Here is a 16939-nt window from a genome sequence, read left to right on the forward strand (position 1 = left end):
TTATTCAGGTGCCCTAACTGTATTTCCATACCAAACATTTTGGTTTATTTTCCAACTTCACTGTAATGATGAATTTCCTGGCTCTCTCATTTCTTTTAAAAACAAACATTTTGTAGGGACTTTTTTTTTACTCTCAAGTTGCTGAGATGTACCTTCTACCTTCACATGGAGTTATCTGGATTTTTTCTTTTTTAATTTTATTTAAAAAAACACATTGAAGCTACAAAGGGGTGTGCCTAAATGTAAGAGATAAGAATATTTAACCAATAGCTATCTGATTTCCATACATACTTACATACTCCAGGTTTCCAAATCCATGTAAATAAGTGATTTTTCAATTAGTGAGTAGACTCAGGAAGTATCTTGTATAGTCATGTTTAGTTTTGCTTTTGAAAAGTTTTGAGAAGCCAAAGGGATGGGATTTGGGTAAGGAAAGCACCAAGGTAGCAGGAGGATAAGTGGGATTGCCTCCTGCAGGATACCCGGAGGGGGTGAACTCCTTTCTGCTCCCTACAGCACGTCTATCTGCTCACTCCCTATTTCCCAGACAGCTTCCTATCTGTGAAATACACGGGGGAAGAGGGAACAACCTTGGGCAGGAATTGAGCTCTGGTGAAGTTTTTTCAAGTTGTGTTTTTAAAGCCTCTTGGAAAGAGCCCTCTGACAAGACTTAGACTTTATTAGCTTTAAACAAGACAGGGAAGAGACATTTTGTTTTTTCCTGACAACTTTATAAGCCCTTCAACAGGACTGGGTAAGATACCATTTGCCTACAATCTGCTTTATCCTTCTGGCCTTCAACTAGTGCCAATTTGCATAGCTGTGGCAAAACATGCTGAAGCTTATTCCACTTACTGTCAATTTCTCTAAACAGAATTCGCCATTTTGTAAACTTCTGGACAAACCACTTCTTTCTCACAGCTAATCACCTCAACCCCTCCCTCCTTTTCAGGGCAATCGCCCTTTTCTGATTGGCTCAGGAATAAGGAGCTGCTTTTTACCACCCAACAAAAAAAGAGACTTGGAGGGGTTGGGAGACTTCACATGTATTCTGTGAAGTTCCTGGGAGACCCGACCTGTAATTGGGTGCTGAAGTGATTGAGCCGTACGGCAACACAAATATTTCCCCACATTTGAACAAGACAAGCAAAAGACGAACGAATGGAATTCCCATCTCAAGTCAAACTACGTTTGGCTTTGTTTCTGAAAGTTATTAGCAGCATATGGCTAAGAAGCTGTCTTCGTTTACTTTAATAACATCTGCTCTCCCCCCCCCCCCTTTCTTAGTACATCAACCCTTGCTTGTGTGTAATTTCATACTAGTCTGGCATGTCCACTGTAGTGGGGTGGACACCCGCTCCTGCCTGGCAGGGGAGACCCTGAGAGAAAGGGGTTACTGCTAGGGGGCAGCACCCCAGCTAACACCTCTGCCTGTAGAGGGAGATGGGCCTGGCTGTAGGGAGCTAGAGACAGGGTCCTGAGTGGAGCAGGGCTAGGGAAAGGCAGAGGAGCTGGGGAGCTCCAGCCTGGAAAGCCCCAGGCTGCGGCCTAGCATTGGGCTAATAGGTACTGGGGGTTGCAGAGGGCAGCCCAGGGGTAGGCCAAGGCAGCAGGTCCAAACCCTCCTTGCCAGTGATGAGTGGCTGATAGTGCAATCTGTCCCTGGGCGTGGGGCTAGATGGTGACTGGCAGTAGCCTTACACTGGGGCAAGGTGGGGTTAGTGGGTGGAGAGACCCAGAATGTGGGGATACTGCAAGGGGGGCAGCAACTCGGAGAAAGGGACACTGGGTCCTGGGAGGGACACGGGGGCCAGCGGTAAGGCGGATCACCGGCCTGCAGAGGGCGCTCCAAGGCTGGCAGAGCTAATTCCCATGGACGACCAGCAGGAGGCGCCGCAGGGGTGAATCCACTCCCTTACACCACGTTTTCAAAAACTGAAGAAACACCATGCAAGTTTGTCCTGTGATTTTTAAAAGGCTTTCAATAAGGTAGAGGAGAGGATCTTCCAGGCCCAGAGCCTCTTCCCAACTGACCCCAAAAGTGGTGCTTGGTTAAACAGAAATGCCAGACAAATGCTGCCTTCCCAGTTGGTCAGTGGTCTCTGTAAGTTCATACCCATGCTTTGGCAAGGCTGTGTTTGAGACAGAGAGAGCTAAAGATAAAATTATTTTCCATCCGTGACACACACACACACACACACACACTCACTCACTCTTCAACTAAGGAGCACTTTGGTCCATTTTTCTCCCAGGATAAAGACTGGGAGAGACATGGAATACATGAAATTAGCCAATTGTTTACTGGCATCTTTTCTTAACACAGCTGGTCCACTTTCCCACAGTACCAGTACCTTCAGGTCAGTGTGGTCTCGCAACATTTTTAGAGAATTTGTTTTATAAGAAAGGCAGTAAAACTGAATAGGAGAGAGGGCTTCTGGACTAAAAGGAAACAAAGAATTAATTAGTTTATACTTGGCTTTTGCAAACAACTTTGCTAAGAAGAATGCGTCCATAAGAGGGAATAGATTTGGGTATTCTTTCCTCCAGAGCAGTAGGTTTTGGTTTTGGACTGAGGTGTGGACGGGCAACCTCAATTTGTACTAAAATAAGAGTTTCTTTGAGCTACTGTTTGAATGGTACCTTAAACCAAAAAGGTTAAAATACAGACATACATACAGAGTGGGGAAAGATATTGATGAAATTATGGGGGGGGGGGGAGTGCCTATATGGTGGACATGTTCAATTATTAAATAGTATTAGGGTGCAATTGTAACCAAGTATTACAATTGTTGAACATTTATTAACACATATTCCTTTTAAACCACTCCCTCTAGGGAGCCCTTAAGCAGATTACCAAGAACAAATCTTTCATTTATTAATAGCTCCTAGACTATTGGTAATTTCTCACTGGTAACAGGGTTGGCAGGGGTGAGGAATGGCTCTGAGAAATACTGGAAGTTGTTGACGTTATGTACACAGCCCAGCAGACAGAGGACTAATAGATAGGTAGGTAGGTAGTAAGTATTTATTCAATACGTTTGCCCACAAAAGCCATTGCATTTGACAAATTTCTCTGAATGGTAGCACATATGAGGACTTGCTTTGGTTTGTTAGTTAGTAAAGACAGAATTCTCAGGTTAAGATGTTTCCAGAAACACTGAACATGCATGACAACTCTGCTGTTGCCTAATGATACTCTAAACAAGAGATGAGTTCATAGTGAATCATGTTGTACTTTGGTAACATATTTGGTGATGATCTGTAAAGTTGTTTACATTTCCTAAATAAACAAGTTAAAAAATTAGGCGTGTTGGATTTCCTGATAAAAACAAAGATAAAATTCAGCAAGAGCCTTGGAGAAATTACTCATCGTCTGGACTTGAATTCTGTTCATTTAGTTTTTCTGCCCACTTCAAAATCTGCTTCTGAACAGATTCTTGCACAATTTTGGTGATCAAAGACTCCTCCTTTTAACTAAAAATGGCATCCTAACGACAGCCCATGATCTGGAAGGTTTAAACTTACCAAGATGCAAGGAGTAGCATCTCCTCAGACTAGACTGCCTCTCACTCCTGAAATAAAGGCAAGGATTTGTAGTAATCCAAACAAGAACTGAGAGAAATGGGCATCTCCACTATAGTTCTTTACTCTGCTTGGCCCAGGGCTAGCTGGGGGAGGAGGCGAACGTCCTTACTATCGAACAGGAGACTGACCCCTAGATATTACTTCTTGCTGCTGCATCCAGAAAATAAAATGGTGAGTGGAGTTTTTCCAATACAAACAGAGAAAAAAGTTTAGCTTGAGTGTTCAGCCTAGAATAGCTAAATTAAATCTTAGGTAATTGTAGCTACAGATATAGAATCATCCAGAAACACTTTACGTGTACATGCAGTGAATATCAAAAGAATTGGCAATGATTTGATTCATACAGTGTTAGAAAGTGTGGTTAAAATTACTCACATTGTACAGCTGGCAGAAAGAGGAGCTGTGAGACTTACTGTACAGACTCCTGGAGAAATACTGAACGTGTCTGGCACACAACTTTTACAGTCACGTGATAGTGTCCCCATTGAAACAGAGAGGAAGGCAGTGCTACATGCTACAGGATTGCAGTCACATCAGTGCTGACACAAGGGGTCCAATTCTCATTTAGAGCAAGGCTCCTTTACGCTGCAAATTAGGTCAACATGCACTTTTAAGCACTTTTACCTCAGTACACTGTAAGCTAGCTTCAGTGTAACTGAGAATCAGGCTCTGTATGTCCTTCAAGCCGTGGAAAAAGCACTTACCTGTTTCTGAAGGTTTCTGTGTTTCTGACCCACCAAACAGAAATTCATATCTGGCCTTGGCAACACTCTGGGAATGAGCCAATACATCGTTAACCCAAACAAACGCTTCTGCCTGTAGAGTCAACACAAAAACAGGGTTAGTCTTTCACTTAAAACGTGGAATGTTAATACTGAATCATTCTGCATGTCATCGACTAGGGATTTTCAAAATCACTTTGCACAGAGCAAACCCTTCCGCCTCTGAAGTCAATGGGACGAGAGTCAGGCCAAGGCGAAGCACTTTTGAGAAGTCCATCTCTAAGTCTTACGGTCAAGATTTTCAGGAGTGAGCAGTGATTTTGGGGCCCAAATTTGCAGCACCTTAAGGGGCTTAGTTAACAGAGGGTGGGTACTCAGCAAAGTCAGTGATCACTTTCAAAGGACCTTGGCCTATGCATATAGCTTTAGGCACCCAGTTTGAAAACCGGACCCCAAGTCACTGTAGGAACAAATACTGAAAGGCACATTAAAATCTTCTTTAAAAATTACCATTTCCCAATTGAGGAGCACGCTCAAGTTTTTCAAGATGAATTCTGCAACACTGAATAAATAATACCTTCTATACTAGGTGATATTTCTTTGTAGTAAGTTTTGGGCACTGGATTTCTTCTGTCATGTGTGACTGTCCATGTAACAGAATTATAAGCAATGGGGGAAAGAGAGAAATGATCAACTATAAAGAATACTGATTAGTAAGTTTTGCTCCCAAATCTCTTTCCACTTTGGGAGCATTACTGCCTGGAAGACTTAGGCATAAAAGGTGCACACTAAGAAAAGGTCTGACTAAGAGTTCAAAATTTACTCCATATTAAAAGAAGGCCTTGTTTTGTGGAGAAGTTAGTGTCGCAATCTACTGAACAAGCAGGATTACAGCTTGCTAAAGGTGGGTCCTCGCTAAGGGCTCAGGAAAGACTTAGAAACACAAACTTCATGATAAGGATCTATATTGCTGGGGCTATTTAATCACAGAATCTAGAGATGGAGATGGCCTTTCGGGTGGAATCCTGGCCCCCCCGAAGTCAATGGAAGTTTTGCAGCTGACTTCAGCAGGTTCAGGATTTCACCCGTTATGTTTTCTGCAATGGATGGATGGGCAGATGAGCACCTCACCCCCCATTCCCAAACAGCTGCTGCAGTCTTCCCTGGCCACTCCTCCCCTAACTTTCTTCTGCTGAACCACCTTTGCTGAATTTGGCTCAGCCTTTTGATGGTTGGTGTATAAAATCCTACACAGAGAGTCATGAGTATTTGGACAGTAAAAAGAACAAGGGTCTCAAGAGGGAAGCCTTTTAGGAGACCTGATCCATCAGGATAGCTATTAACAGGGAACCTCCTGAAGCTGCCCAATCAAGTCAGCTGCATACTATGCCCAGCTACAATAGTGTATGACAAAAGATTTGTCCAAATGATTAAACAAGCTGTGCATTCTTCATAAAGAAGCTACTTGGATTAGACATGCTTCTCATTGTACACTTGTAGCAGGCGCACAAATGAGGCCTCTTCATGTGTAGAGAAAAACCTGGTTTGACTTTCTAAAAGTGTAACAGTGGCTGCTTGAGCAACAGGTGCCAGTAGATCAATAGGTGATGAAAGTCAAAGTCTTTAAACCAGCATATTCGCTCTTCACTACCCTAAGGAGTTAGATGGGCTCCTACCCATACAGAACCGGTATCAAATTGTGCCATGCTGTCAGGAAAGAAATTCTTGTTCCAGTTCACTACATCCTAAGCATCATCCAACAAGAGCCAGAAATTCCTGTCGTTTTAATTTATAGGCTAAGATTTATAAAAGTGGGTGCCTAAAATTAGACTAAAATCTTCCTTCAGATACCTAAAAAAACCAACAGAGTGCTCAACATTCTTGGAAACAATATGGGCACTTACTCAGGTGTCTAAGTATAGACTTGGGCTACAATTCTTATTTACTAGGGCTGTCAATTAGTCGCAATTAACTCACGCAATTAACTCAAAAAAATTAATCCCAATTAATTGCAATGTTAAACAATAGAATACCAACTGAAATTTATTAAATATTTGTGGATGTTTTTCTACATTTTCAAATATATTGATTTCTATTACAACACAGAACACAAAGTGTACAGTGCTCACTTTATATTATTTTTATTACAAATATTTGCACTGTAAACCTGATAAACAAAAGAAATAATATTTTTCAGTTCACCTCATACAAGTACTGTAGTGCAATCTCTTTATCCTGAAAGTGCAACTTACAAATGTAGATTTTTTTTTTATTACATAACTGCACTCAAAAACAAAACAATGTAAAACTTCAGAGCCCACACGTCCACTCAGTCCTACTTCTCGTTCAGCCAATCGCTAAGACAAACAAGTTTGTTTACATTTATGGGAGATACTCCTGCTGCTTATTTACAATGTCACCTGAAAGTGAGAACAGGCATTTGTAGCTGGAGTTGCAAGGTATTTGCATGCCAGATATGCTAAACATTCGTATGCCCCTTCATGCTTTGGCCACCATTCCAGAGGACATGCTTCCATGCTGATGATGCGCGTTAAAAAAATAGTGCATTAATCAAATTTCTCTCCTTGGGGGAGAACTGTATGTCTCTGCTCTGTTTTACCCACATTCTGCCATATATTTCATGTTATAGCAGTTTTGGATGATCACCCAGCACATGTTGTTCGTTTTAAGAACACTTTCACAGCAGATCTGACAAAACGCAAAGAAGGTACCAATGTGAGATTTCTAAAAGTAGCTACAGCACTCGACCCAAGGTTTAAGAATCTGAAGTGCCGTCCAAAATCTGATCGAAATAGGGTGTGGGGCAGGCTTTCAGAAGTCCTCAAAGAGCAACACTCAGATACGGAAACTACAGAACCCAAACCATCAAAAAAAGAAAATCAACCTGCTGGTGGCATCTGACTCAGATGATGAAAACGAACATACGTCAGTCCGCTTAGCTTTGGATTGTTATCGGTCAAAACCAATCATCAGCATGGAGGCGTGTCCTCTGAAATAGTGGTTGAAGCATGAAGGGACATATGAATCTTTAGCACATCTAGCACGTAAATCTCTTGTGATGTTGGCTACATCAGTGCCAGGCGAACGCCTGTTCTCACTTTCAGGTGACATTGTAAACAAGAAGCGGGCAACATTATGTCCTGCAAATTGTAACCAACCTTGTTTGTCTGAGCAATTGGCTGAAGTAGGACTAAGAGCCTACAAGTCCACTAAAGTTTTACATTGTTTTATTTTTGAATGCAGGTTTTTTTTGTATAGAATTCTACATTTGTAAGTTCAGCTTTCACGATAAAGAGATTGCACTACAGTACTTGTATTAGATGAATTGAAAAATACTATTTATTTTGTTTTTTACTGTGAAAATATTTGTAATAAAAAATAAAGTGAGCACTGTACACTTTGTGTTCTGTGTTGTAATTGAAATCAATATATTTGAAAATGTAGAAAACAGCGAAAGATATTTAAATAAATGCTATTCTATTGTTGTTTAATTGCGCTTAATTTTTTTAATGCCTTGACAGCCCTATTATTTTCACTGGACTATATCCTGACTTTCAGACCTCTATTATACCGCTTTGGCATTATAAACGGGCTTTACTGTAAATGAGGCTCAGGCCCTTAGGACCAGGGCCGGCTCCAGGCACCAGCTGAGCAAAATGGTGCTTGGGGCGGCAGATTGTTGGAGGCGGCGTTCTGCCCAATCCTAGGGCGGCACGGCCACTTCTTTTTTTGTTCCGCTCCGGCCGCCCTGTAGGGGGCAGCGGCCCGGAGAACCAGAGCCCCCTGCAGGGCAGTCCTCTTCCTTCCCTCCCCGCTGACCGGAGCCCTCGCGGCAGGAGGCGGTGCAGCGGGAGGGGCCGTGTGGCAGCGCCCCCACTGTAGCCCTGGCCACCCCCTTCTCTCTCTCTCCCGCCCGCTCCCTCCCGCCACCCCCACCCGGTCCCCCTGCACCCACGCTCCGACCACACCGCATGGTTTTTTTTTTGCTTTGCCGTTCTGGCCACCCCGTTTTTGTTTTTTTTGCTTGGGACGGCCAAAAAGCCAGAGCCGGTCCTGCTTAGGACTTTAACTTTAGGCACCCATTTTTAAAGATCTTAGCCAGAAGTAGTGCAGTTTTAACATCATGGAGTGACAGCTGCCATTAAGTCTGTCTCTGAAGACTGTGCTGCAGTAAAGGCCCGGCTGGAACGGTTCGCTCAAGCACAATGCTGGGAGTTAAGATTCCTGATTTCTGTTCCCAATTTTGCCACTAACTTTGGGGCTGACCCAAAGCCCATTGGAGTCACAAGGTCTCAGAAGCCAAGAGTTTAGCAGCATTCAGAAAAAACCTGGACGTTTACAGGGAACATTCCGAGCTGCATTAGTAAGGATTAAAAAATAAATATAAGTTTGGAAGTGATATAAATCCTCATACTTCAGGGCATAAGCCAACTCCCTCAGCTGGAGGTTAGGAAGAAACATGCCTCATAAGCAAGTAATAACACTCTTTAAATCATATTACGCTCTTAGCCTTGTGGCAGCGAGGTCCCACCCTACTCACCAACTCCATTTCTGCAGCATGTCATGCTCGGGCTTACTAAATACAGAAAGCTATTTGAAAGTGCACAGCACACATGGCTCTCCCCCATGTCACCTAGACCCGCTGTTCTCATTTAGCAGCTTGAGGGCTGCATGAAGTAACAAAAAAGAAGGTAGCAAATTATATGTCTCTCAGTGTAGTTTCCCATGAAAATTCCCTAGGCATTTGTGTATGCAGTTCATATCCATTAAAACTGATTCCAATGCAAAGAATTCTCACTAAGGCTTCAGTGGTGCATTAGGCCTTTAATGGTGGTCCTTAGTGATACTCCAGTGCAGTGCACCTGTATGTGGTTTACCCTGTTTTACCCTTCATGGCAGAACAGTACATTTTTAAAAGACACAGAGGCCTTTAAGGTGTCTAAGGCCAAGATTTATTTATTTTGTTTAAATCTGAAGCTAGGTTGCTGAATCAGTCTTTAGGTATCTAAGTGGATGGCCTGATTTCCCAGAGTGCCAAGCCCTCACCAGATCCCCCAGTGCAAGCTCCTGTGCGTGCACTTTTAAGAGTCAGGCCAGTTATCTAGACATCGACCCACAAACTTAAAGCCCCACATTTGACTACCTCGGCCAGAACACACTGGTCTAGTATTCGCAATGAAAGCCACCTGTGTGCAACCACCTTCAAAAGGACGTTAATCAGACTGATGCTGAGTTATTGAACATTAGACCAGTGATTCTCAAAGTTTTGTACTGGTGACCCCTTTCACATAGCAAGCCTCTGAGTGCAACCCCCCTTATCAATTAAAAACACTTTTAAATATATTTAATACCATTATAAATGCTGGAGGCAAAGCGGGGTTTGGGGTGGAGACTGACAGCTCGTGACCCCCCATGTAATAACCTCGTGACCCCCTGAGGGGTCCCGACCCCCAGTTTGAGAACCTCTGCATTAGACAGTGACCCTTCTGGGGCATAATGATTTCTGGAGGGGCATGTTTAACTGTAATAAGGGGCTTGTTTAAATCAGACTCAAAAATCCCACTGCCACTATTACAGCCAGATTCACAGAGAGAGCTATCCAAGGGTAAGGAACAGGGCCAGACCAGCCCGTCGCTGGGCTCTAAGCACACATACACAGTTGTTGCTTAGTCAACCCCCCTCCTCCCCAGATCAGTCAGCCACTGGCTCCCACTGCACATATGCTGCCCCCCTCATGCCCAGGGCTCTCGCTGCCGCTCTCCTGGCCAGCTTCCCTGTGCAGGCACAACTGCAGTTCCCCATCCTGTGCCTGGGGCGGCGAATCTCTGGCTAGTGGTCTGGGGCAGGAGCTGGCCCCACAGCAGCAGAGTGGAGAAGCAGCACTGGCCATCCCACTGCCCACTCAGGTTGGGCCTTGCCACCCCTCCATCACAATGGGGGCGAGGCCAAATTTGAGTGAGTGGCATTGCAACCTAGTGCACGGGTGTTACATCCCTGCTCGGTGTCCGTCCGTCCCCCCCCAAAAAAAAACAAAAACAAAAACCTGGGCCCTCGACATGTGCCTAGACTGCCTATGCGTTCATCTGGCCCTGGGGAGGAAGTCTCCCCCCTCAAGAATGCCGCTTCCCCCATGAAGGAAGAAGGTATTTTTTGTCCTTTTTGGACATCTTCCTTTTCTTCTTGGGGGCAGGGGCCAGCAGGTGAATTCCAGATAAACAGAGAAAGCAGAAGGTCACAAGCATAATACCGCAGGACAGAGCTTGGGGCTTAAACCACTAGCATCTGAGGTGGTAGCAGAGCAGTTGGGTCTTCCTCTATGTGGACTGCCCATGTAAGGCGCAAAAGCAGAGCCCCAGAGACTAGTACAACCCTGTGCACAACTGACCAGTGAGATACAAGAGAGTTTCCAGCACCCCAGGTCCGTGGTGGAACAGCCAGCATCACAGGGTAACATTTCGAAAGATCACAGTAGTGCAGTCCCTTTCGGCTAGAGGCCACCTGTCTCATGGCTGATAATCCTCACTCCCCAGGGACCTCTGTGCAGCTTGGGAAGGCCAGGTCCATGGCAGCCAGTGAAAGACCATGCAACATGAAGGTAATATAATCAATGCCAATCAACAGGGGCTTGTGGAAAACAGATCTGAAACTAACATGATATTTTGTGACTCTAAAAAAGAGTTTCCACAGCAGTGTCCTGGTTGGTTTTGGAAATAGTCACTGGAGTATAAAAACCTGAAGGTTCTTCCTGTTAACTAGAATAAAACCATATCCTGAGCCTAAGAGACTCTTGCTATTAATCCTGACATTTGTTGTTCAGTGTGTAGAGATAAATGTGTCACTGAGGTAATAATTGTATGAGCTGCTGTTATTTGAAGATAAGCCAACACTTCAGCTGTGCATTTGATAGTAAAAAAGGAAGTAGAGAACCATGTTCATTACCAGATCAGATTAGATTTTCTGTTAAATATCTGATTAATCAATGTAACTTTCCTGAGAAACCAGGTCAAATGTCCCAGAGACAGGATATGCATGCCTGATCACTTAATCCTCTAATCAGATGTTGTTTATACATTCTGATTACTTGGTTTTGTAGCCACATATTAACAGAGTACAAATAGCATCTTCGCTCTTAACTTGTGTAAGTCTGCTGCTAATGGACTCGTGAGGCAATGTCAACTCGACACCTGGATAGTCTCTTTTCAGACTAAGGGTTGGGTCTTTTGAGCTTTCAGAGAACAGCTGATACCACTCCACTACCTCCCACTGATCCTCAGTTCACCAACCTAGCAGCACACAGCCTCCAGAGCTGGGAGCCATTCAGGTACCCCTCCAGTCAGGGCCCTAACATATAGTCAGTTATGCACAGGATGACCTTTAACTCTCTCTACCATCAACACTAACTACTCCACAACCACGCACACTCATCTTAAAACCCATCCCTGACTCTCCGGTCCCATACCCTTTTATAGAGCCGGAAGCTTTTCTGCATTCAAATAGTAACCTGTACTGATCTCACCTTATCAGCCATGGCTGCCAAAGTGCCTTCCCTTCGTTGGTGAAAGGGCAGCTGTATCTTGCACCATCAGACCTGGCTTGGCCACTGTGATTCACACCTTTGTGGCTTCCAGGCTAGTCACTGCACCTCCCTGTGCTTGGGAATAAGCACATTGACCTTAAAGCTCCAGACCATGGCAGCAACCCTAGCTGCCAACAGTACATCACTCCATTGCACTTCTCATAATATGGGCTACCAACAGCACTCATCTTGAAGACCCTACACTGCACTGGCCCAGGCTATGTAAAAGAGCCCCTCTTACTCAGGTATTGCACCCTTATTCCTCGAGAGCGGCTTTCCTAGCAACTAGCCCAAAAGTATGGCACTCCTTTCCAGAGGAGATCGCTCTGAGTGCTGAGGTGTGTGGTCATTCCTAGGTGCAAACCCACTTTTTTAGCCACAAGAGCAACAGAAGAAAACTTGCACTCTTCCCTCACCCAGCAACCTCTTGGAAAGGAAGGAGAAATCTAGTTTATTTGCTGGATTCCTTGCTCTATTATCTCCAATTTGCAAGCATCCAGATATTAGTGGTAGGTCCCTGGTAAGAACCCAGTTTATGCACATGCAAACGGAACAACTGGGTCCCTTCGCTACAGTTACTGAAGTTGTGTGATGCTAATTCCCACAAACCTATCAAAAAATTCTTATATCAAGACTGGAAATTGAAGTCCTGTCATGCAAATCCACCAGACATATACAGAGATGGCCCAGCCACTGCAGAGCCATCAACTGCAGTAGCAAGCCACTCCATAGGATTTCGATTCCCTCTTTCCCAATTTTCATGGGACTACCTAGCACCAAGCCCTTAGCCCTATGGTGACAGACCCATTAGAAATCCTAATAGAGCCCATTTCCTCAAGCACTGCATAGGGGAAAGGATTTGGGCGATATGAATAATGCAGGAGAAATACCTTTTCATATAGATTCAGAAGCCAAGTGATGCCAGAAAGAAAGCCCCAACAAAGTGCAACTGCCTATATGTAGCCAGATCCTCAGATGCTGTTAATCAATGGTGTATTTCAGTGGAGCTCACTGAAATACACCATCTCAGGATCTGCCCCATAGTTTCACTAACTGATGAAATAGCATTTCAAGGAAGCGGTTTCTTTCCACAACACTAGCTAAACAAATATAGCTCAAATGACTGAAGTGATCATAATCAGCTACTGAGAAAGAGGCGATTTGTACAGGTTTGTGAATGACAATTTAGTTAATACACCGTTTTACATTTCTCTCTACATTTTGTAGTAGAATCTTAATTTTACAAACGCCAATCTTATGAACAACTAGTTATATAGACCATGTTTACTTGACAGGGAAAAAAGTCATATAATGGAAGTGATGTTGATGAAGAACAAGTTGACATCCCTGCACATTCTGATGCCCTCAGTGCACTGGAAATCACTTTTCAGCGGTCTGAAGGACAAGAAGAAAAAAAAGCAACGCAGTGCACCGTAGTGCAACTTACGGTGTATACCTACTGTCATTCTGAAGTGGTCACTTTTATGAACTTTTTGATTTTATGAAACCCTTAGTCCCCAATTAGTTCATAAAATAGGGATTCCATTGTTATCTACTTTGCACAAAGGACCATTAGGCTATGGCTGAAGTTACTACAAGAGCAATAACCTTTCCAGTTATCAGTTGCTCTCCCACACCGTTTCAGTCATGTTTTATCTCAGACAAAGCACCCCGTCCAGCGGTATCCTGTGGGGTTATGCTAACTGTTTACAGTGACATGCGTCCTTTTGCGGCTAGGAGACACAGAGGAACGAGTTGTTGATTCAGCCCAAGTCTCTGCCTTGCCCCCAACAATAGCTGTAATGCTAGACAGTGGAATTATGAACAAATAAAACCTGTCAGTGCAGCAGAGCACCCTGCCTGCTATGTAGTCCGAGTGTTAGGTGAAGACACCTGATGTGACACTAGCAGCACAACACAGTGGAAATCCGGGAAGTTTCAACGTCTAGCACACACTAACTTTCCTGATTTCAGAGTAACAGCCGTGTTAGTCTGTATTCACAAAAAGAAGAACAGGAGTACTTGTGGCACCTTAGAGACTAACACATTTATTAGAGCATAAGCTTTCGTGGGCTACAGCCCACTTCTTCGGATGCATAACTAACTTTCCTGATAGCTAAACTCAAGATTAGCAAAGAAAAACACAGGGATTGCTTCTTTTCTTTTGGCAAGACGCTGCCGAGCGGAACACGGATTGCTACCCACTTTCCTGCCTCGTGTAAACCCCCAGGAACCCAAGGGAATGTTGCCTGGGAAATAACAAGACGACAGGGTCTCTAGGGTGTTATTGTTTCAGTACCAGCATTGCATCTGAAAGTCCAAGACGCTGGGAAATGGCACTGGGGGCAATACCTGCTCATGCAAACCTGGTCCTCACCTGCCGCACACCTGACAGTCCCGTTTGCAACACTCCACAGCCAGCGCGATTGCAGGCGGGAGAAACCTTCTGCAAAGACCGACTTGGTTTCGCGCACCCCGCTTCCCAGAGCGCGGGGGGCAGCCCCGCGAGACCGGCTCTCTGCCGGGGCCCGAGCGCCCGGCGCTGCAAAGCGGGAAGTGCCGCGGAACCCCCGCGGGGGGCGGGCCCGGGCTCCCCCGCGCAGCGCCGCGTTACCCCCGCGTTACCCCCCCGCCCCCCCCCCGCGGGGGGCGGGCCCCCCCCCCCCCCCCCCCCCCCGCGCTCCCTTACCCCGCCATCTCCTCCGTCCATCGCCCATCGCCGGCCCCGCGAGCGGCGGCGCCTCCCCCCGCCCCGCCCCGCCCCGCCGAACTTCCCCGCGAGCCGGGACAGAGCCTGGCCCCGGCCTCTGGGCATGTGCGAGCCTGCCGCCGCGGCTGCCCGGCGCGCATGCGCCGACGGACCTGCTGCTGCGGGCGCGCGGGGGGCCGCGCGCCGGGACAGCCGCTGCCGGGCTCGCGCGGGGACAGGCCGAGTGTGCACCCCCGGAGCGGGGCGCCTCCCCTGCCGGCACAAGGGTGCCCTGTCCCGCGGCTGCACCGGGCCCGCCCGCAGCCGGGCAAGCTGCCCGGAGTAGCTACAGCAGCAGCAGCAGCCCCGGAGGGGAAAGCCCAGATACCCCCGGCTGTGCACGAAGCAATTGGAGGGTTACAGGAAGCACCAGGCTTCAAACCACAGCGATTGGCTGTGTGCCCATAGGCAGAGGTTTTTCTGATGCACCTTTATTAGAAGTACAAGTGCCACTGATTTAGGCCCCTAAACCCCTTAGGTTCTTTTTAAAAAACTCAATCCAAAATAATAAATGCTTAAAATGTCAAGATTTCGCTGTAACCACGAGGTGTAGAAACTTGTTTTTAAGTATCAGGGGGTAGCCGTGTTAGTCTGTAGCTACAAAAAAAAAACAAGGGGTCTGGTGGCACCTTAAAGACTAGCAGATTTATTTGGGCATAAGCTTTCATGGGTAAAAACCTCACTTCTTCAGATGCTTATGCCCAAATAAATCGGTTAGTCTTTAAGGTGCCACCAGACTCCTTGTTGTTTTTGTGGATACAGACTAACACGGCTACCCCCTGATACTTGACACCATGCAAGGCACTAAATTTAGCCGTATGGAGGGGAAAGCCATCAACCTCAACAAAAAACTTGCACAGACACAGACAGACATCATCTTCCTCTCCAAATGCAAACAGATGGACATCATACCAAATGGACTGAAGGTAAAAAATCCATTGCAATCGACATACTACACTGAGTATGGTGAGAGACTGTGCCACACACTCTCAAAGAAACTGAGGAACCACCTGATCAGCATCCTGTACAGCAGACAGGAGAAGATCAAGAATGAGCTCTCAGAACTGGAGACTCTCATACAATCCCAGCCTTCCACACAAACTTCCACGTGGCTGGACTTTACAAAAACGAGACAAGCCATTAACAATGCACACGTCACTTCTCTACAGAGGAAAAAGGACAGTAAGCTATTTAAACTCTACCTATACTATGATACCCTGGGCTTCCAGGAGCTGGAGCTTTAAGAAAAACAAGTACACCTCTACCCCAATATAACACAACCTGATATAACACGAATTTGGATATAACGCTATAAAGCAGCACTCTGGAGGGGGCGGGGCTGCGCACTCCGGCGGATCAAAGCAAGTTCGATATAACATGGTTTCACCTATAACGTGGCAAGATTTTTTGGCTCCCGAGGACAGCGTTATATTGTGGTAGAGGTGTATCATGAGTCTCACAGGAGGTGGCTACAATGGCTGTAGTTGACAATCCGGATTAAGCAGGGCATTAACTTGATTGCATTTGTCCATTATTTCTGTACACTCAAGTACATATTGTTTTAGTGCAGCATTTCTCGAATGTAGCCACCATGGACTTTTCTTGTGGCCACAGCCTCCTGGAATGGGGGCAAAGTTCTGGCCCCTCCTGTGATGTTGCACTCCATATGCTTTATGGAAATATGCTTATGAATGTGACATAACAGGAATATGCTTTACGCTAAATACCCCTTGTATGGTGTCATTAGCTTGTAATCTACTAAGTGTGTTCATCCTATGTATTATTTCTATATCTGGAGTTAGGAGAATAAGATATAATCTTGTATCACTAATGTAAACATAGTAAGTGGAGGCCATTAAGGGTGCTCCAGAAACAATCAGTTGTAAATGGCCTTAGTTAATTGAAAGCCTTCCTGTGTGCGTGTGGGCCAGCCCACGGGGAATGGAGACTAGGGGTCTCACAGTGATATGTGACCATGTCACCTGATAATGAAATCCATCTTAAATCGGATACTTTTCCATTTCGAAGGCGGGGTGGGGACCGAGAGAGAGACAAAAGATTCCCACCTTGTGCCAAAGCTATAAAAGGGGGTGGAGCAGGACAAAGGGCAGCCAGTCATGAAAAAAACCCTGCTTACCACCCAAGATGTCTGCTGGATTTCACAAGGACTGTACCGGGGAAAGGATTAGGCCCAGACTAGGAAAGAGTCTAGTCTGTGAAAGAAGCTTATTGGAACATCTTTGAGGGTGAGATATTACCTGTAATCAGTTTCTTAATGTATTAGGC

The 16939-nt window shown here is 45.4% G+C and overlaps 1 protein-coding gene across 4 annotated transcripts in view; it reads right to left on the reverse strand.

The window, feature by feature from the left end:
• PSD3 (pleckstrin and Sec7 domain containing 3) overlaps positions 1-14660 on the reverse strand; it is a 158167-nt gene extending 143507 nt beyond the window's left edge. For 2 of the 4 annotated variants that reach the window (XM_034774827.1, XM_034774828.1), the window contains exons 1-2: positions 14594-14660; positions 4290-4401 (exon numbers count right to left, since the gene is read on the reverse strand). In XM_034774827.1, the coding sequence (XP_034630718.1) occupies positions 4290-4401; positions 14594-14614 (133 nt within the window). In that variant the 5' untranslated portion in view covers positions 14615-14660. Of the gene's footprint in view, positions 1-3525; positions 3573-4289; positions 4403-14593 lie in introns of those variants that run through there. The other 2 variants (XM_034774830.1, XM_034774831.1) reach the window with 2 other exon arrangements.
• Positions 14661-16939: the final 2279 nt, after the last annotated feature.

This window comes from Trachemys scripta, chromosome 6, assembly GCF_013100865.1.
Source record: "Trachemys scripta elegans isolate TJP31775 chromosome 6, CAS_Tse_1.0, whole genome shotgun sequence".
In the NCBI taxonomy this organism is placed as follows: domain Eukaryota; kingdom Metazoa; phylum Chordata; order Testudines; family Emydidae; genus Trachemys; species Trachemys scripta.